This window comes from Catharus ustulatus, chromosome 13, assembly GCF_009819885.2.
Source record: "Catharus ustulatus isolate bCatUst1 chromosome 13, bCatUst1.pri.v2, whole genome shotgun sequence".
In the NCBI taxonomy this organism is placed as follows: Eukaryota; Metazoa; Chordata; class Aves; order Passeriformes; family Turdidae; genus Catharus; species Catharus ustulatus.
The window spans coordinates 17,207,127-17,229,123 of record NC_046233.1 but is presented as its reverse complement, the minus strand read 5'-3'; the positions used below and the strand labels follow the sequence as shown (position 1 = coordinate 17,229,123).

The window sequence follows — 21,997 nt, the reverse complement described above, 5'->3', positions numbered from 1 at the left end:
GACATCTATCCTGGGATTTATTTGCTGTTATAAAAATAATTTGGTGCCCTGTGATCTTACATGTATTTTTGCAACACTACACCAATGATTCTAGAAGTGAAAGTAAGGTCCCTGAACAGAGTGCCAGCGGATGGGAATGATTAACAGGGCAAGTGATGCTGGAGGGATTCCCCTCTGCTCTCCCATTCTGAGGGAATCACCCTACAAAAATCACATCCTTTTGTACCTTCAGTTCATCCTTGCTTTGGAAGTTGTCCAGTAAGTGCTGGAAGTGAGTGTCTGACATCTGACGAAGCAAAGATAAAAGGCAGGAGACATATTCTCCCTGTTGACCAAATGAGAAACTCTTTCATTGAGGCAATCTGAAATTTCACAGATAGAAAGCTTAACCCGGGGGAAGGTATAAAGGGAGGGGTCTGAAATGGCCCCAATGCCTATGGGACAGCTGGCATGCACAGAGATTGAAAGTACTGCAGGTTAACAATTCCTGAGTTAATACAGGATACACCTCCAGGAGGCTCCTCCACAGATGCCAGTTTTAAAGGTCTTTTAATCAAAGTTGTAGTCTAATAAAAATAATTTAAAATTATTAATACAGACATTAACAATTGCCCTCCAAGCATGCAGGTTTTGACAATACCTTTTCCATATACTTAATATACAGTGTCTGTCAGAGGTGTGACTGCAGCTCATGCCAACAGACCAGCAATTATTTGAACTAAGTGACTGATCGGTAAAGCAGTGACAGCTTGGGATCAGGCTGGGCTGCAGAAGGTGTCTGGAAGCTTGTAAATATATGGCTTATTAGTGTTCACCAAGTTCTGTGCTGTCAAAGCTCCAGTACTGACAGGACTGCAGTCAGACTTCCTGAGCACAGCCTGGGTAAGTCTACATGAGCTACAATTACATTTCTGTAATTCTGCAAAGCAGATGCACCCTAACCAGTTACCACAGCATCCCAAAGTGTTTTCCAAAGAGGAGCTCCCCCATTTTACAAATCTGAAAGCAAAGCACAGAGAAGTTAAGCAATCTGTCCAAGAGACCAAGCAAAGGGGTGCCAAAAACATCAGGACTGGGTCTGTTGACTGCCAGTCCCTTGCACAACACTTTTTTTTCTGCAACAGAGAAACTAATTTGGAAAATGCACAAATCCAAGCCATATCTAACAAGAATCCACATATCACTGTGAAATGTAAATTGAGGAGTGAATACAAGGGACTGTGCCTTCCTTTTTATTGTTTTTCTAAATTGCTCAAGCATCTGCCCAGCAGCTTTGTCACGGGTTGTTGCAAGCTTTCCAGGGCTGAACTTCACTAGGAACAAAGATGTGCTCCTCTGTGTGGGCTGGCATGTGGTAAACAGCAGTAAGTCAAATGGCAGCAGTAAAAGGAAACTGAGATATTACTGGACATTTGCAAGCCAGTGCCTTTGTTGTCCTGTCTCAAAGAACATCTCGTTATCTGAGCTAACAAGGCAAGATGGAACCTTCTCTTTTGTGTGAGAAGTGCACCTTAGTGCACATCTTCCCCCAGCAGCCCTGCTGAGGTTTCAGCCATTTGCTAAAAAAACAAATCTGAAAAAAAGATGTTCTGAACAGCAGCTTAGCATCCTACATTGTGCAAAAGCTGCATTAGAGACTCCAACAAACAAAACTAGGCTAAAATAGGCTAGAAAAGAAAAAGGCAGAAATCCAGGAAAGAAGAAGCCTGAACAGCAAAATTCTATTTTTTTTTCTTCTCTTCCACTGAATGTCAAAGAAAAATTTCTTCCCTGTGGATAAGGCTGGCAGCCTGGGCAAAGTGGTGGCTTCTCCCACCAAGCTCAACAGTTCACTTGACTTAGCATCTCTTAATTTCTTTTGAAAAAGTATGTTGTGTTTCATTTGCATGAAATAATCAATGACCCTGCACAGAAGCTCTCCAAGATGTTAAGCAAAGGGATTTAACCACAGAGCATGGTCATATCCTCAGTTTTGGAAACTCATTAGAACCCTTGGTGATACCACCTTAGGGGTGAAGTCTTAGGCAGCTCCCCAGTACCTCAAGTCTTAAGCAATAACTCTCAAATCACAGCTGCAAAGACAAACAAGAAAATATTCTGGAAATCCACTAAAGCTTCCTGGGTCCACTGCTTCCTGCAGCCCTCACTAGTGCAGGGAGGAAGGAATGGGTCTGTGGCTTATCAAAGGAAAGAGAGAAAGCCCTGGGCATTCATGCAGCAGAGATGATGATGAGGTGCCAGTGGTGGTGAGGGACTGGACCAGAGGTTAGAGAAGCAGGAAATAGAAACTGATTGTTAGTTACTAACAGTGATTTCTGCTGTGCACTGCGGGCAGCGCTGCCCTCTTACCGCCTCCTGAGACTGCGATTTACTCATGATTGTGAGCAGAGTTTGTAACAGCACGTCCAGGAGGCTCTCCACCATCATCTCAACCTCCTCCACGACATCTCCCTCCTACAGCAAGAGGTGAGCAGACACAGAGTTAGAAACTGGAGAGATGGAACTGCTAAAGACAGTTCTGCTGGGTCAGCCATACCACAGGCTCGCTGGGGCAGAGAGCTCCACAACAGGTTCAAAGAAGTACAATCAAATTCCTCATTGGGACCAGATCTCTTGCTCTGTCAGGGTGTGTGTGTGTGTTACCTTGACAGTCTCTGATGGAAACACAGAGGGTCACAGCCATAAAGGTTAGTCTATAATCAAAGGCCTAAAACACAACAGCAGCAAATTATGTTCAGGAACCTTTACTCCAAGACAGTATTATTTTAACTTATTTCCATGATACCTTTCATCTCATTCCTTTCACACAGAACCATGACTTGTAATTGGAAATACACATTGGTATGAATTATATTTAGCACCATGAGCTTCCTACTTTAGTCAGGTGGGGAAACTTCACCACCCCCTCTTTGTGAGCATTGCTTTACATGATCTAGTTACCATTTGAGATCAGAGTATTATGACCGTCAAAGCTGGGTGTTGAAACTCAGCAGCGATTTCCAAAAGTAAGTGGGATTTCATAGATTGGATAATTTTAGAGTATTCTTTTAATGTGAACCACAAAGTGCTAGTTACTGTCTCTTGCAGAACTGCGAGTCCTTGAGCTGTGTAGAACTTTTAAACTCCACTGACATCGAAGTTCTGGGCTTGCATGAAGAAAACTAAACAGTGTCAAAGCTGGTGAGAGTGTATGCAATTCCCCCCTCCTAACAGCAAGCACACTGTGTCATCAGGATGCTCTGAGTCACACACAGAGCCAGCCCCTCATTTCAGATGTTCTCCTGCTGACAGCACAATCTTGTTTTTAAAAGGTTCTTTGAAAAACCTGTATTAACCTATAAGAAATGTCTCACTCTTCATTTTACTCTATCAGTGGTGCAAATAAAAAATTAAAATCAAGTAGGAGATTTACCAAAGAACTGGTCTTGATTATGGAGAAGATACTGCTGAGGATCCCAGAGCAGATAAGCAGCTCCTTCTGCTGTCGTAGGTGAAGGTGAATGTGGTGAAGGACGACAGGCAGCAGGATGCGCCGCGACTCTGAATGAAGGAAAATCGTTTCAAGGAAAGAAAACATTGACAAACAATTACAATGGATGGTGCAACAAAATTCTGTGGTGTTATCATTCTCATCTTGTACTGAATACAATAACTTAAGTGCACTGAGTCCTCTCTACAGGAAAGAGAAACCCAATGGAGCTTTCTGTCTTTCACTTTACCTTCATAGTTTCATTCATTCAGACCTTTATGTATGAAATACACTCACAATCTTTACCCATTTTCCACTGAGTTCTTAAAGATTTTTTAAAGTTCTGTTTTTAAAGTATATGCAAACAATAATGTAAGTCTATTTAAGTAAAAGTTTAAGAATTAAAGAGTTACTAAAGTGTTGAGATAAAGAAATACTAAAGTTACAACATAAAGATTAAGGTACTTTAAAGGAATATAGTGGGTTCCTCACACGATTATCCCCTGTTTCTCAGGCATAAGCTGGCTAGAAAGGAGATTTTCTTCCTATCCATGATAAAAGCAATGCAAAGTCTAAAGTGAGATTTGGCAGTTTTAATAATTGACTGGATTTTTTAATGTATGTTTATCAACCTTTAGTGACTACAATTTATCTATGATGGATTTATAAACATTTCCTGCCATAGCGAAACTTGTTAAGTATTTGTGTTGAACAGAGTTAACAGAGCTACAGAATATTCTGAGTTGGGACACACAAGGATATGGAATCCAGCTCTGAAGTGAAAGCCCTTGTGGGAAGAGGAATCAAACCCACAATGTTGGCTTTATTAGCACCCTGCTCCAACCAACGGAGCGAATGAATAGATTGTAATGGTGCTGCCACGGGAAATAATTACCACCATGACTGGCATTCAGCAGGGAGTTATTTCCAACAAACCACTGCAGAAGCAGCCAGGGTGGAGCAGCAGCCTGAGCCCCAGCTCACCTGAGAAGGAGAAGAGGCGGCTGTCGACCGTGCGGGCGATGGACTGCAGCTTCACCACGTCCATGGACTGGCCGATGTGCACGGTGCTGGGCATGCTGCCCAGCGTGCCCCGCACGAACTCCGCCACCTCCTGCACCGTGAACATCTGCAGCAGCTCGTCAAAGATGGCAGGGAACGAGTTCAGCAGGGCAGCCTGCGGGTACAGGAGGGAGCTCAGCACCTGCAGCTCAGTGCAGGGAGCTGGCAGCACTGCAACACTGAATGAAGGGTCTGCACAAAGCTACTACAGACTGTGCTATGGCTGGTGGTCATGGCTTGTGGCACCTGGAGCTCGGAGTGAACAAGTCACATGTAGCACAGAAAAATCAAGTGCTGCTGCAATTGTAAGTCTTAAGATAACTTGTGCACATAGATACAGTTTCAAAAAGCTGCATTTTAGGATATAGCTTATAAAACAGAAAAAAAAAAAATGAGATATCAGAGAACAGAAGATAGTCCATTTTTGTTGATTTACTTTTTTCAGTTAATACAACACTTGTGATGAGAGAGTTCTATACCAATTGTTCATATTAAGCAACTACCTAAGACAGTTAAAACTCTTCAGAAAATATTCTGAAGTGAAGAACCTGCTGACAGACCCTTAACCATCTCTGCCATGTGACATTGCAGGATTTCTGCAGCAGGGGTGGGGTGTGAGTCCATGTGAAACAGGCATCACATCATGCGAGTGTGCATGTGATTCTCGCAGTAACAGATATTTCCAGTAAGCTGGAGTTACCCTTCAAAGTGCTTCTTAAAGTGCAGAAATAGTGTCAGCATAACAACAACAAAAACCTCTTCATGTCTTATTTCCTATTTTTCAATTAATTTTTTCACAAGAGTAGAAAATTCCATGCATCACCCTATGCTCAAGTTCTGCACACTTGGTGTCCTATCAAACAACTGCCAGCCCCCTAATGTTTTAAATTCTTCCCTTCCTCTACATCCACACCTGCTTCCTCACTGTAACTATTTCAATTCCTAGATGGGGGGGTTGCTGTCTTGGACACACCACAACACCTCCACTCTTCCCTTCCTGCCATTCCCACCACCCTTTACCAAAGCTCTCCACACAAACCCCCAGTGATTTCCTGCAACCAGTTCAGATTTACCAGACTTCACTGCAGATCTCTGTTCAGCTTTGCCCTTCCAGAGTTTCACCACTGTCAGTATTTCCTTTTCCTCAGAGATTTTTTTGTTTTCTCATTGCATAAACATTTCTGTGTCTTCCATACTGACATGACTCTCCTAATCCATATAATCCCAGCTTCCTTTGCCAAATCCTTTTTCATTCAACAGTGATATCTATTTAATAGTATTTGAGCAAAATCAGGTTATTTTTACAACTTAACATGGTGGAGCTCATTAAATTATTCTGAATATAAATTTACCTCCTTCTTCCACTCATTCTCTCTCAAAATCTTATTTTGTTACAATCAACTCAGATTACACAAACCCCCACAAGGCCTCCTGGGTGTTGTCCCCTATTTGTTCCTGCATACCTAAAATGTACTAGCAAGATAAATAATTATAAATCGTTTCACTAGCTCCTGGGTACTCTTGTAAGGCAGTAACAGCCACAAATCCAGTCACTATCTTTATCTTTGGGATAATACAAGTGAAATGACAATATTGGCCCAACAAATCCTTATAGGAGTTTTCCTAAACTTTCTGTTACTTATAAAGCAGAAGGATTTCTGTGTAACCCCTGGCAATCCAAGGGCAGGCATGGAATCTCTTCAGGAACACTACTTCAACACTTCCTTGAAGGGTCCCATTATTACAAAATATTACAAAATATGCTGGAACATTACTCATGTCAAACTAATTGCCTGGGGAGAAGGAAATCAGTTTTACTCTCATTTCTGGAAAAAACTGAGATACTGAGATCTCTCAAATATCCTGGAGAAGAGGACAAGTGTCAGGGAAATTATGTTTGCAAGGGCCTTGAGCATTTCTGTGGGTATATAACAACTGTGTAGATTTCCAGAACTAGTAATCAAATAAGAAACAAATGCTTGGCTCCCTGAACAATTTGACTCACATAATCTTGGCTACATCCTCAGTTCTGTCTTTTTGGTGTGTGGATACCATCAACTGTTCCATGAATAACTGAAATATTCCACATCTCTAAGTTTTAAAGTACCGGTGACTTAAACACCAAACTTCAATTTAGATGCAGGAAAAGAGTGTTTGGGGTAGGGAAAAGAGATTAACTGGGAACATCCACAATGAAACACTGGAGCAGTCTTGGGGATCATTACTTACAGAATTAAATGTCGGCCTTGTTGTGCCCCCACATTTTTGTGGGGCACCTGTCCCGGCTCCGCTCGCCTGCCCTCCAGCCTGGGGGGCCTAAGGGGCAATGGGATCAGGGGGCAACACAGTGGCAAGGGGGAAACAAAAAGTAAACTTTTCAAAGATTCAGCAAGGATAGGGTTTGCAAATTATAAAAGTCCAAAGTAAGAAATACCAGAGTGAGAGAAAGGAGGAAAAAAATTTAAAAGAGAAACAAAGAGAAAAAGGGAAAATCCCCCATCCTCAAAGTGACTCTCCCTCTGTAATTGGGACCAACACAACTGGAAAACATTCAGTAGATACTGCTTCCATTCACCATCACTTTGTCTGCAAAATTCTGTTCACTGTTTTCTCTTGTTCCTGGCTCATCATATTATAACCACTAATGGATGATTAAATAAAATATTAGAGCAGCTGCTCTCAAATCTTTCAGAGCAGCTCCTTAAGAAAAAGATCACTCCACTGGCAGCTTCCTGAGCCAAGCAGAGTCATGCTTGGCTGCAACGTTCACAGCAGCTGCTTCTTTGGCAAAATACAGCAGGTGTTCCAAACATCTGTAATTCTGCATTAGTGATTACAAAAGACTTCATGTAACCAGGGAGCTCTGGGTGCTCCATTCTGACATTCTCTGAGCAGAGGCATAGAACAACATGTTTGACATTTAAAACTTAAATGCAGGAGTATGTGATGCACTACAGTGGTCTTTAAAACTGAATCCATACTAACTTTGAGTATTGTCTTCAGCCCACATGGAATCTTCACAAAGTCCCCTGGGCCATATTCAGTGATGTATTAAATATGAGTAGGGGCATCACACAACATGTTTGTGGTCAGGCTGCACATGATTCTGACTGTAATTTTAGCACATGCTGGAATTGTTTATCTGAGTGCAAATACATCAGTCGAACTCACTGTGATGCTGCTGTGACTGTAAGTATTGATTTGAAGCACTATAATGAAGGATTTAGAAATTCTTGAGGCCAACCATAAGACATGGGAATGAGAGAGACTTGAAAACGCAGTTTAATTTTGTGAACAGCAAAAACTGCATTCTCATGTGAGAAGTCATTTCCTCCTAGAGTGCCCCCAGTCCAGCTCACCTGTGCAAAGCTACTGTCTGATGCCATTAATGGGTGTCTTGTTTTCCAGCATCACCAGCTTGTTAGGGGGGAAAACTCCACTGACCTGCATTTAATCCCACATGCCCACACCTCCTACCCGTGCAGGAACAGCTGCCTCGTGGTTTGCCAGTGGGAGTGTAGGAAATAGCAAACCTGTGTGAAGATGAGAGTCTCAGAGCTCCTGCTGTCCAAGCTGAGCACAAATCTGATGGACTGGAAAAGCTCCTGGATGCTGGAGCGGAACTGCTCCTCCTCCATTCCACAAGTAGCTCTGGAGTAAAGGATCCGAGATTGGACAATGAACTTGAAAAGATATTCCAAGGCCTTAAGGAACAGGAGAGGAAGGAGATCAAGGCAGAGAAAAAGAGAGAAAGAAAAATAAAGGAGCTTTAAAGAGAACCAGGAAAGACTCTACAGGCATAATAACTAAATTCTTGAGCTTTAGAAAGGAGATGAAAAACAGGTTTTATAAGTTACATAATTCAGTTGAGGAAGAGCTACTCAAGTAGCAAGTACCCATTCTCAACCAATAATCTTTGTTACTTGCATGTCCCACTAACAGAAAAAGCATGCATTTACATCAAAGAGACAAATCTGAGTTACATAATTTGAGGAAAATTTTGGTCAAGGTAAGAAACTTCTGGTTTTCTCATGACTTGGCATAATGATGCAAGTGTCTTAAGAAGCTGTTCTGTTTTCTTTCAAAATTTTGTAAATGGCTTTATTTAGAATTGCATTTATTTGGCAGCAGTGACCATGAAGAAAACACACTGTTCTGTGCAGCTGTAACAAGTCACTCTCCTATCAACAGCTCTGAGATACCAGCCCAGCAAGGTGACACTTCACACACTCCTTGATGCTGGCTGTGCACAACTGTCAATGCCAGAATGCACCAAGTATCAGGGACATCACTCCTTCCCTTAGTGCTTAACAAGACTCACCAGCAAAGCAGGATTAAGGGAAGACATAATTCATGGTCTGATGATATCCTCAAAACCCAGCACAGGAAAAAAATGGGCTGGAGATTCAGCAATCACAGGCTGCACAAAAATCTTAGTAATATTTCACTGCATTCCATGGAAAATATTCTTATCTCACTTCAATGCTGGGAAACTGAAGTTAATTCAAATACAGATTTTGCTCCCAAGAGATATTTTTGCACCCATAGAAGTCCCTCACTGAACCACCACACAATATGCAGAAGTATGCAATGCTATGTTGTAAATTTTATAATGCCACAGCTTTAAGGATATAGAATGGGAAAGTGAAATTCCTCATAGAGACATCATAGATTTCAAAATGCCATTGACTCTTACAGCCTTTTTTCCCTCCAGAAATTATGGCAACTTTGGTAATGCAGCAGTTATTATTCACACTACTGAACCATCTCCCAGTGAAGCTTCCTTACACCAAAGAACTTCATCAGGAAACAGCAGCTGCATTCCTGGCTCCTTTCCAGACAAAGGCCAGTTGGTTCCCAGTCAGCTCTCCAGGCTGACATCCCAGTGCTAACACCAAACCCAGCACAAGCAGTGCTCCTAGGAGCTGCTTTAGGGGCTCAGTGTACACAACCATAATTCTCATCTCAAGGCTCATAACTCCAATCTGAGGATTATGTTCTGCAGTGAATCAGAGCATTTGTGTGTAAAGCTCCATAATTCCCTGTGGAAGGTGAGATAGCAGGGCTCAGAACACTGCTTCCTTAGCACAGACAGTGAGCCCACACAGGCATTGAACCAAAGACTTCCCAGTGTTTGCACACTGGGATGCTAAAAACACAAACCAAGTCTTGGTAGCACAAGTCAGCACCAGGACTAACTTTGGCTCTTGCTACCTACATATCAAATATGATGTGTATTTGTGCCTGAAGACATACAAGTGCACTGAGATAAAATCCCAGCCTTCAGTAAAGTTTGGCATGATATAAAAGATCAGTGTCAAATTAAAGTAGGTCCCTTACAAACACAGTCTGTGTGGATGTTCATGTAACAGTAAGCACCTCTGCCTTGTGACCAGTAGGAAGACTCGGGGAAAACCTCCTGAGGGAGAAAAGCCCTTGCTGTTGGTTCCCTAATTTAGGCAAAACCCATCTACAGTTCTGCTGGAAGATAACTGAAGCTGGAAGGGCATTTCCTTGACACAGTTCCTTAGTTCCTAATTTCCTCAGGGACAGCAAAACTGGCTGTGGAGCCATTCATGGACACTTGGTTACAGAAGTCCCCTGGGAGGCACAGGCAGCTGGTCCTGGATGCAACTTTTGTTCAGCTTTGTATAGGGCACAATAAAGGAACATGATGCTGTGTTCTAGGTAGAAATGTCCTTTCAGTTATAGCTCCTCCAAGTTGCACAGCAAGTTTTGAGACTTAAGAGCAGTCTTGAGGGAGGTAAGAAATTTTAGAAATCCTCTGGAACACTCTTTGCTAATGCCAGGATTGGAAATCTGAATCCTATGAGACATCTGCATGTCCGTCATGAATGTGCATGAGCAGCAGGAGCTGTAAGAGTACAGAGTATTTCAGCACCAGCTTTAGGGCACTACACTGAACAGAGAATTCAGGGAAAAAGGGACACAGAGCTATCCTGTTTTCTCAGTCAAAGAACTGCTAACCCAAGGAGTGTGGTGAACACATCAAAGACCACAGAAATCCCCAGCAGTAGAAGCTGGTACTAGTAATGACACATTAGCAATGATAATGGTTTTGGTACAAACTTGCTCCAAATGCCTGAAACAAAATCTGGAAGCAAAGAAGGAAATCAGTCACTTCACTATAATAGGAGAAGATAAAGACTTGAATTTGGGCCTGCAAGAGATGCCTGCAAAGGTAACTGTCACAATAAGAAGTGACAGCAGTGTGGGTGGCAGAGGATGTGCTGTCAGGTCTGCACAAACTCTGCTGGTAATTTTAATTCTTTGGAAAGGCTTGGGCTGTCAGGTCTGCAGACTGACCTCCCTCACAGAGGGAACAGCCACGTTCCAGCCAGCACCTGAGAGCCCCAGTAAGCAAAGAGCTGCCTTGGAGGCTGAGACACAATGTACCATATTCACAAACTGACTTCTCTAACCCAGCTGCTGAAAGACATTCCAGCACTCCTGTCATTACTATTTCCAAACAGGACTGCTATGAAGTTCCACAAATGCAGATCACACAGGGACAATATCCTACATCTCTATTTGTTGCACTGCATAAAGCACTAATGGGTAGTTTGAGAGGGAAGAAAACCTCCTCGAAGTCATTCCAGCTAGAGATCTTCCTCTCATCTCATATCTTTAATAGCTTTTTTTACAATTAAATAAAAAAGGAAAGATAAGGATAGGAAAAAAAAGCAGAAAGTTGCTAATTCCTTGAAAAGGCATATTTGCCCTATTTTTACCATTCCATATGAAACTGTGGCTGAAAATTCCAAAGATTTTCCTAAGCATGTCAGTATCTACAAAGACAAAGCAAGCACTGGTGTAATGTCCTTGTATTATCTGAACAGAATCCTAGCAGGGGATCTGGAAAGTGAGGGGATGGCATTGGCAGTGTCCTTCACCTGGAAGAGGTTTCACCTATTTGTACTGACAAATGACAAAACCCAAGTGCTGATCACTGCCACTGCTTCCAGTTCCCCAATGCCAGACTCAGAGGTTAGGACACAGGCCCCTTGGAGGCAGAAGGTGCAGGTGGGCATTCACTCAAAGAAAAACATCTTCCTGCAAATGTTGGCATCTAGTATTTATGCACCTGACACACTGACTTCCAGGCTTACTATTGCACATGGTAAAATGAATACTTTATTTATTCTCTGATTTCTCTGTAGTAGCTCTAAAACATTCTTGGGTTTCTCACAGCTGTGCCTCCCTGGGACATCAGGGTCCTATCACCATAGGTGATAGAACCATAGGTCAGGTCCAGTGCTGCTTCTGAGGATTTCTAACCAGTAAAAGACTCATTTATCTGCTGCTTAAAATACCCTAGGACTTCAACCCATGGTACAATGGAGCTGTGTCACAGCCAGGAATGAAAAGCAAAACTTTGATCCATAGCACCCGTGCCTGATACACTGAAAACTGCTGCTGCTTGGAGGGCAAGGTGTAGCCCACATCAAAGGAGTATTTATGCACTGGCCATGGATATGTCTCACTTAAGTTCTCCATAGGGTTGCAAAAGAGCTTAGGGGAACTTAATTATTTCAATTTTTTGACACAAGAAAACTAAAATTGTGGCTGTATATATAAAACTCTGGTTAAACAATTACAGGAAGCCAGTGGCACCCCACCCTTGATTCCATTTCCAGCCCTTCTGTGTCCCAGAGGAACAGAACAGTCTCCCAGTGGACACCTACTCTCATGGCCTCCTGGATGTGGTCCTGGCGCACGAGCTCGGCCGAGCGGTCCATGTACCACTTCAGACAGCGGATCAGCTCCCTGAGGAACAGGCAGAGCACACAACTTCAGCACCACTTCTGACAGTCAGAAAACATTTTGCTTTAAGGGAGAGATCTCTAAACCAGTCTCATTTCACTTTATTTCAGTGGTCAGTTACAGCTGTCCTTGATACTGAATTTACATGGTATTTACATTTATTTAAGTTTCAAACCCAGAAAATTATTTCTTCCCTGTAATTGACTTGGACCATGAGGAACACTAAGAGAACATTAAAAAGATGTTATTAGAGAGACAGCTTTGATAAAGGCATGGTTCTCAGACCAAAATATACTTTTGTTTTATTAAGAAATCCCAGTTCTCATCTCAGTAAGAAGCTTTTGGAAGCTGAGATCACAAAGAAAATACCTGCATCTATTTTGCTAAGTGCACGAGACCATCTGGACTAACTTACAAAGCTGTATTAAACCCACATTTTATTTCAGACATCAGACTACCAAAAAACATTTGCTTTGTCTGAAAGATGTGCTAATTAGCACAAAGCAGAACACCTTTTTACCCTCTGAAGAGGACTGTACCTTCTGGTGTTGTATATTATCTATGGGGTTTTACCTGCCATTCATAGAGTATTTTTAATATTTATTTTCATTACACAAAAATGTGAACTGCTTAAAAGAATCAAAATTAATTATTAGCTATTTTTTATAGTTTACTATGGCCAAAGACAGAATATACTCAGATATACAAAAGCAATGGTCTAAAAGAAAGAAAAAAACAACACTGAAAGTTACCTGTTATTGCTTCCACAAAGCCACATTTTCTGATGCAAGACTCTTTTGAATACCATAAAATAAGGCAGAATCTTCAAAGTGACAGTGAAATTTAAATTTTTGATCAACTGAAATTAAATTGTAACCAAATAGACCACCTTATGTGAATATCTGTCTACTTTAGAAGTTAAAATTAGTTCTCTAAGCTTTCACACAAGTTGTGTATCCCAGCATCCTTAAGATGAGGAATGCTTATGCTCTTGGTAGCTCATTTTTATAGACTACAGACTGATAATGAGTTGTTCTGAGTGTCTCTTCAATTAAAAAAAAAAAAGAAAAGAAAAGAAAAGAAAGATTTGCCAGTCTAGAAGTGCAAGAGAAATGCCCAGTGTGGCCATGCTCAGCCACTGGTGACATTCGGCAGCTTTTCCCTACAGCTGTGCTGGAAAACTTCCAGGTGAGTAGCTTTAAATCTGGGGACACTGCTGCCAGGAAGGTTGTGATCCTGGCAGTGCCACCATTCCCAAGCCTGGTGATGCCACCTGTCAAAGGGAGGAACACAAAACCTACTTGTAAGCCAGAGCTCCTGCAAAGTGCTTCTGGATGTAGGTGTCCATGACGGGGCGGAAGTGGAAGTACTTGCTGTCACGGAGCAGGTTGATGATGAACACCTGGGGACATGGACAAGGAGAGCCAGCTCAAGAAACTGCACATTGCTGCCAAGTGTCTACAAACAAGTGACCCAAGGTAAGGAGCATTCAAGTACATGAGCTGTTTAAACAGCCACAATTGTGTTATCAGGTATTACTGGCTGTGGCTCCCACGTGAGAGCAAATACTGCTGCCCCTGGATGTGCTGAGGTCAGCCTGCCCTTCCCACCCAAGATCATTACAGAAAACACAGCCGGATCCAGCTCAGCATTTCATATTTGACAGAAGCACAATATCAGCAACATGATCCTAAGAAACATAAACTCACTGAGCATGAGACAAATAACAATCCAGCAGCTTACCAGAGACTGGAAGACCAACAGACCATACTTTTCTGTGTTGTCATCCAAAACTACAAACAACGTGTCCAGAATATCTTGCAGGAACTAAAATGACATGAACAAAGAATTTCAACTTAAATTGTATTCAAAAGGTTACTTCTCCCCTGCTTTAATTAGTTCATACATGTTAATATCTTTGTGAAACACTTGCCAAGGACAAATTCAGATTCATCCATATGATGTGACAGATTTTAATTTGATTTTACTAAGAAACTTTTTTTCTCTTTGCAAGGAGTATTTTCAAACAAAAAATGGAAGAAAACAAAAAATAAGAAATATGTACTATATACCTGATTTGTAATTTTGACTGAGTGTTCCTCTCACTTTAAGCTGACTGGAAGTGCTGCCTGACACCAGTGGCAAAACAACTCGCTCTCATTCTCAGATCACTGGAGTCTCAGGTACTGTTCAGCATCAAATCTGAGGCTGGGCAGTACATTAAATTATGTTTAATATTGACATTTTTGTTAAATGACAAAAAGTAAAGCTTTTCTAATAAGCATTAACTGGGGCAAGTTACACATTGCCAATTGCTTCTTTCACCCTTAACTCCACAGTTTGTTGAGCACTGACAGTTCAGTGAATTTCTTTCTGAAAGCACAGTCACCAAAAGGAAGAGTGTGAAGGAGAGTGCTGGAGACCATTAACTGCACATTCTCTCATGATTTTTTAATCTACTCTACTTAAATTTCTAATGTGGACAACAAGAAATAAATTATAACAATTTATGAAGTCTCTGAAATGATAAAATGTCTTCTTTTCTGAATTATTACATTCTGTTCTTCATATCCCAGTGCCAAATGACAGCTGATTTATGGGGAGAATCAATTACTTCTTCCCATGAAATAATTCAATCCATATCTTTCTTTTTCTTTCTCTATAAAAAACAGATACTTATACTGCCCTAAAAACAGAGTGTAGAAAACATGACATTCTTGAAGAATTCCCGTATAAATGGGATTTGTACTCCTTTGTTACTGTTACCGAATTATCACAAAGAGTAACATTCCAGATTTGGCAACACTCAAACGAGTTACAGTGAAGTGGCTTTAATGACAAACTTCTTATTAAGTGATGGGATTTGTCTTCAGTTTCTTCTCCTTGGTTGTTTGTGTCAGAAATCAGCTTTTACTTCCAGATTTATAGAAAAAAATCCTAGGGAGAGTTCCCAGCATACCTAAGATTATCACAGGCATATCTGGAATGCACTTTGTTTTGCTGAGACCACAAGCATTCAAATGCAGTTGGCAGTTCCTGGGTCTGAAGGAAGCTCAGGCCACACAAGATTATCATGCAGAGCAAGAGTGGCTGCAAAACCCAGTGAAATGATGAGCTGGGAGACAAAAGAGTGGTGCACCACTGGCTGGATGCACCAGCTGTGTGGAACTGCAGACTGGAATCACTGCTGCTGAGGACCCAGCACACGTGGCTGAGAGAATTTGACTAAGGATTAGCTCTGGTTTGATCCCACAGACTTACTGTGCACTAATTTCTCAAATGTATCTTCCTGTCCAGCTTCACGTCACAATAAAATCCCAATTCATACAGGATGGAAAGCTCACAGTGTGAATCAAAAAGCACAGTAAGAGGGAGCCTGCAGAATGGCCTGCAGGTCTGAACTCACTGCCTGTCATAGACACATCCAAAGGCTGCTATTTCATGTAGTACCTTAACAATCTCCTCGCCACTGACGTGTCTCAGTCTTCCCAGAATATCCATCACTCGATCTGGGTAAGCTTTCCATTTGAGCAGGGCAAGCAGATCCACTGCAGAGAGAGGGAGGAAGAGCTAGAACCACACAGAGAGGGAAGAATGGCAACCCCAGACCCCCCAGAGATTCATCACACTGCACTTCACCTCTTGATGCAGTCCACACTTCTTGGGAAATGACATACATATATATTTATATATAATGGAAAACAAGAAGTACAATATGGAGTGAGTCAATACTTCTAGTGGAGAAAGGAATGGAGGAATGGTAAAGTGCTTTGAAAAGAGTAAAGGCTGCATTTTTCATTTTTCCCTGTGTGACTTGACACTGCACTATGGACAATCCACTCTTGTCTGCTCATGCTTTAGGGACATTGCTGTAAAAAAATCTTATTTACTTAGTTGCCCTGCAAAAGCCAACCAAAACTGGATTGTGTAGAAGTGCTAATAGGGATTTTTTGTCTCTCCTTCCAAATTCCTGCTGCCTTGGGCAGGTCTGAGGGATCAGCAACTCACCATTCTGGGTCAGTTTGGTAGAAGAGAGCTGTGTGGAGACTGAGAAGGTCTCCTTGGTGCTGCGCTGGAAGATGAGGCTGGAGGGGATGTTGGGGCAGCCGTTGTAATCCTCCTTGCAGCAGGGCAGCCCCAGGTAGAGCGCGTGGTTGTTGAACGTGCTGTTCTCATCACACTGCAGGGACAGCACAAGGACAGAGCTGTGCCATGGCCATCTCATCCCACATGCCCACAGCCTGTCAGCAGCTCCCCAACTGTGCCGGTGCTGAGATTTTTGTGGGTGCACACCAACACTGCCAAGGAAAAGCTGTGCTTGGGACCTGGACACAACCAGAACTGACCCAGCTCCACAGAGTGGTCTCCAACCTCTTTAGAACTCACCAGATCTTCCAGATGTAAACTTAGTGCTGCTGCCTGAAAACTGTACTAAACAAATAAACCCAGGTGAATCAGCAGGAAGGAAAAACCCCAAAGCCCAAATCTCTTGCTGCAGGGCTGCCAAGCTGTGGCACTGCAGCACGAGGCATTTGAATTGAGCCCAATGTCACCTTACAAAGGCACAGAGCAATGCCTTAGGCTGGAAGAAGTGCTGAATGTTCACGAACACCAGCATGCTTGAAGTCAAAATGGATGGGATTAATAGCAGATAAATCATCATCATTAGGATGGAAAAGGTGAGCTGCACCTAGAATAGAAGGCTCTATCCAAACCATGTGATTTTGAATGTATAAAATTTTGAAACTACTATTAATCTGTTCCTCACACACTTCTAATAAGGGGGAGAAGGATAATGTAATGACCATTACTCTTTTAAGTAATGAAGTAGAGACAAGCAGTGAGAAGTCTGCAGAGAACTGGTACCTTATAAACATAAAGCTCATGGATATCATCCGACAAGGTCGTGCCATCATCTCTCATCAATGGGGTGAATGCAAAACCAAAGAGCTTCTTTTCTCCCTTGTCTTTTGCTGCAGCAAGAGATAGAAAGAAGGAATTGTATTTGTGCATACTCTGTCTGTCAGTATATACAAGATTACTCATCAACTTCTCCACATGCCTAAAAGAAAACAAGCAGCTTACAGAACAAACAACTTTTCTAATTCTAATTTCTTTTTTCTAGTTCTGTGTAAAAGACTGACAAGTTTCAAATCAAACACAGCAAAATCTAAACTGTTTATCCTGCAAAGAGAACATTTTACAGAAAAACACAACAAAAGAACAGCAGGGATAAACATCTACAAAGTGCTTTGCCCTGCACTGATCGTTCACCATGTTTTTAGTGTGCCCTTTGATAAATTCAGCAAAAGGTTGTTCAGCAGTGCCTCTTCACTGTATTTCAGGTTGGCCTCTCTTTCCTGCTTTCCACCCAGTGATAGCCTCATCCAGATTTAACTGGCAGTGGAAGGAGCTGGGGCCTTTTGGCTTTGCCCTGGTGTCTTGGGGTGACTTTATGATGCTTGTATCCCCAATCATTTGTTCTGTTTGTGCTGGATATTAAGTTCTCAGCTTTCAGACTGGTTCCAGCAGTGAAGGAGGAGAGAAGAGGTGCAGAGTTTGTTATCAGACTGCACTTGCTGCCCTGCATCCTTCACACAGTTTGCAGTGGGCAGCAGGAGAGAGTTTTTATTTGCTTTTAGTTAGTTTTTGGCTAGCTGAGGCAGAGAAGCTCCCTGGACTGTGTTTTTTTTCCTTTTTCCTAGAACTGTTCAAACCTGTTCTGGACTGAAAACCCAGAGGAGCATGGGGAGCTCACACCTGCAGCACACCTGGGCTGTGGCATTTCCCAGCACCAGAGGCACTGAGAACTGAGCCAGGCTGGGACCCACAGAAGGGACATTCTGAATCTGTCATCTCCTCAGAGCAGTGAGAGGTTTTGCTGTTCAGTATTGTTCATTTTTGTGCTGGGGAGTGCTGTGCCTGTTAAATAAACAGGTCTTTATTCCGCTTCTCTCCAAGGAAATATTTCCCTGAACCAGCTGGGGCAGGCACTGCTTGAATGTGTTTCCTGGAGGGACCCCATGCAGAGGTGCCTTGCAGCTGTGCCCCAGAGCAGCAGGCAGGGGCACTCACTGGAGCAGTGGCGGAACTCGAAGCGCAGGTGGGAGCCGCGGAAGCGGTCGATGGGGATGGGCAGTTTGATGATCTCGCCCCAGCGCGGGCTGTTGTTGTGGTACAGCACAAAGGAGTGGTAGGCGCTCCTGCTCGGCTCCCCCGAGCCCAGGCTGATGCAGTCCTGCACCAAAGCAAAGAGCTCAGCATTAAACACATCACAGCAGCACCTGGGAGTCATTTCATTACCCAGTGAGAACCTTTGTGTAACGTGGCTTTCTGCAGCCATTAAAGAGTCAGAAGAAGAAATTCAGACACAATAAAACGTGAATTTTTTAGGAGATCTTGAAACTTTGTTTTGGGTCGAAGGATGAACTAAGAGACCTGTGATACTGGATGAATCCCAGTATCTTAAGTTATTATTTAAGCTAAGTTTTCCATCAAGCACTGAGTAGATACAATAAACACCTAAGTCCAAATATATAAAATTGAGTCAAAAAAATAGGACATAATAGGACCATCACTTGTAACATTAGCCTTATGTGAAAAGATCCTTTAACCAGATTTCTGCTTCAGTATCTCAGTTCAGAAGCGACAACTGACCTTTCCAAGATCTTTATAAATGTTCATCTTTCAAAGCTACAACTATCCAGCCTCCCCAAGTATCCCCAAAATTTCTAATCAAGTTATTTCCTCAGTGGTAAGCAAAGAATTTCTGTGTAATACTCATCACCTAAAAGACATAACTGGATCTAAGTTTTGGCCTTCAGATATAAAAAACTCAGAGATCTTGCCAATCTATGCCTTCACAAAATACAGATGAAGAAAAACATCAACTTACACTGTTTAGAAAACAAAATAATCCTTAGAATATAAATAAAGGAAAATAGGATAAACACTGAAGTCCTGAAATAAGGACAGTAAAAGGTCCTTTGTGATGAAGACAAGGAGCAGGAAGCACATTTTTAAATAGATGAGCACTAACCCATGCTCTAGACCCAGCACTTACAAAGAGATCCAGGAGATACATCTCATAAAACCAAGCAGAAAAAAGAGAGTTTGGAGATTCTTCACTTTCAGCATGTCCAAGGACAATGAACCCAGAAAGAAAGATTGCTACTGGTCATTTCCCCAAGGCATCTATAAATTCTATCCCAAAAACATATCAGAAATACTGATTTTTAAAATCTGTAACCATCTGACTGCCCAGCCAAGAACATCCCATTAACCAGACCAGTTAATTCAACCTCTGGCAATAATTTGCTGGCTTTGAGAAAATTAAGAATTTGTGAAGGAGCCCAAAAGGGAAGAAAAGTTCTCTGGAATTCTGGGATTCAGTGCAAAGCCAGTCTGTGTGGACAGAGACTCACTGCAAAGGCTCTGATCCAAACTGAGTGACTGAAGGCTGGACTCACACAACTCAGTCCTCTCAAATAATCCTCAGCAATCACATGGGATGAACCACAACCCCAGATTTTTCAATACAGCAGCAAGAATTAAATGTTGCAGGTAACAACAGGTTAGAAGAGAGCAGTGCCAGTACTGCAACCCAGAACACTCTGGATGCCAGCTCCATTCTGTAGTAATGGTTGTAAATGGTTATGTTGGGTTTCAACACAGCAATTCCAAAACCTCATTCTGCATTAGGTTCTTAGGAGCAAACCAAACAGTATTTCTATTTCCTCTACAAGGTACAGTAAAAATTCAAATTTTAATGTGAGCTTTTTTTGTCCCATCAAGAAGCCATCTGCTCTGGCTGACAAATGGCCAAGCTTTGAATGCAGCTTTGTACTATGAACTTCAAATACATGAATAGTCTCTCCTTCTGGTTTTTAACTTAGTTCCCATGCAGTTACACTACAGTCTATAATCTGAGGAGAGCAGACTGGTAAATCTTTAATTCTAAATTGTGATCTGCAAAATACAAACATCAGACTAGTATCCAGACACTTGGTGACCCTGAGACCCAAATGTGGAGGGGAATTAGAGAGCAGAGGCAGGGGAGGGAAGCTAAACTAGAAAAACTACCAGGAAATTTCTACTGTTAAAGGTGTGCCTTGCAATTCATAGGCTATTCTTGCTACTGGAACAGAAAGAAGTGAAAAATGTGTCAAAGGATTTTTTTGTTTAATTTTTCAGACTATATTGAAAGATACTAACAATTGAGTAAGACCATTTTGAGGAGGAAATACTCTTTTTCATTTTGAACAGCACTACATTCTGGAGGTAATTTCACTCCTTTCAATAGGACTATTTCTGGATCAAGATACAGTTAGCAGCAATGAGGAGCTGAGAAAACTCTCATTAATGCTGTATGTGGTTCTGCTAACACCTTCACAAAAGCACAATTCAGATTTGGATTGTGCTGCTGGTTGGGACAAGTTTAAGAATTTTACACAGAATCACCCAGAATGACTGGGTTGGAAGAGACCGCCAAGACCATCAAGTCCACCCCATGCCCTAACACCTCAACTAAACCATGGCACAGAGTGCCACATCCAGTCTTGTTTTAAAACACATCCAGGGATGGTGACTCCAACACCTCCCTGGGCAGACAATTCCAGTGCCCAATCACTCTTTCCATAAAAATATTTTTCCTAATATCCAATCTATATTTCCCTTGGCACAGATCAGAACTGTGCCCTCTCATTCTGTCAGTGCTGCTTGGAGAAAGAGCCCAACCCCAGCTGAGCACAAGCACCCTTCCCTTCAGGGAGTGATAAGGTCACCCCTGAGTCTCCTTTTCTCCAGGCTGAACAACCCAAGCTCCCTCAGCCGTTCCTCACAGGGTTTGTGTTCCCAGCCCCTCCCCAGCCTCGTTGCCTCCTCTGGATGCTCTCAAGCTTCTCAATGTCCTCCCTGAACTGAGGGGACAGAACTGGACACAGCACTTGAGGTGTGGCCTCACCAGTGCCCAGTACAGGGGCAGAATGACCTCCCTGCTTCTGCTGGTCACACTGTTCCTGATCCAGGCCAGGGGCCATTGGCTTTCTTGGCCACCAGGGCACACTGCTGGCTCATGTTCAGTCAGCTGTTGACCAGCATCCCCAGGTGCCTTTCTGCCTGGGCACTGTCCAGCCACACCGTTCCCAGCCTACAGCATTGCAGCGGGTTATTGTGGCCAAAATGCAGGACTCAAAACTTGGACTTATTAAACTTCATCTTATTGGATTCTGTCCATCCATCCAACTGATGCAGGGCTCTGCAGAGCCCTCCTACCTTCCAGCAGATCAACACATGCTCCCAGCTTAGTGTCATCTGCAAATTTACTGATGAAGGACTCCATAGCCTCATCCATGTCATCAATGAAACTACTGAACAGGAGTGATACCCAGCACAGCCCCCTGAGGGACACCACTGGTGACAGATCCCAGCACAGACCCCTGGGGGACACCACTGGTGACAGATCCCAGCACAGACCCCTGGGGGACACCACTGGTGACAGATCCCAGCACAGACCCCTGGGGGACACCACTGGTGACAGATCCCAGCACAGCCCCCTGGGGGACACCACTGGTGACAGATCCCAGCACAGACCCCTGGGGGACACCACTGGTGACAGATCCCAGCACAGACCCCTGGGGGACACCACTGGTGACAGATCCCAGCACAGACCCCTGGGGGACA

General features: G+C 42.8%; 1 protein-coding gene across 10 annotated transcripts in view; it reads right to left on the bottom strand.

Moving 5' to 3' along the window:
- Positions 1 to 21,997, bottom strand: part of DOCK3 (dedicator of cytokinesis 3) — a 187,416-nt gene that overhangs the window by 46,775 nt on the left and 118,644 nt on the right. For 9 of the 10 annotated variants that reach the window (XM_033071720.1, XM_033071726.1, XM_033071722.1 and 6 more), the window contains exons 16-27: positions 18,392 to 18,554; positions 17,183 to 17,289; positions 16,325 to 16,496; positions 15,767 to 15,864; positions 14,060 to 14,143; positions 13,618 to 13,718; positions 12,238 to 12,319; positions 8,065 to 8,235; positions 4,454 to 4,646; positions 3,413 to 3,540; positions 2,308 to 2,454; positions 227 to 325 (exon numbers count right to left, since the gene is read on the bottom strand). In XM_033071720.1, coding sequence (XP_032927611.1) covers positions 227 to 325; positions 2,308 to 2,454; positions 3,413 to 3,540; positions 4,454 to 4,646; positions 8,065 to 8,235; positions 12,238 to 12,319; positions 13,618 to 13,718; positions 14,060 to 14,143; positions 15,767 to 15,864; positions 16,325 to 16,496; positions 17,183 to 17,289; positions 18,392 to 18,554 — 1,545 coding nt within the window. The remainder of the gene's footprint in view (positions 1 to 226; positions 326 to 2,307; positions 2,455 to 3,412; positions 3,541 to 4,453; positions 4,647 to 8,064; positions 8,236 to 12,237; positions 12,320 to 13,617; positions 13,719 to 14,059; positions 14,144 to 15,766; positions 15,865 to 16,324; positions 16,497 to 17,182; positions 17,290 to 18,391; positions 18,555 to 21,997) is intronic. The other variant, XM_033071725.1, reaches the window with a different exon arrangement.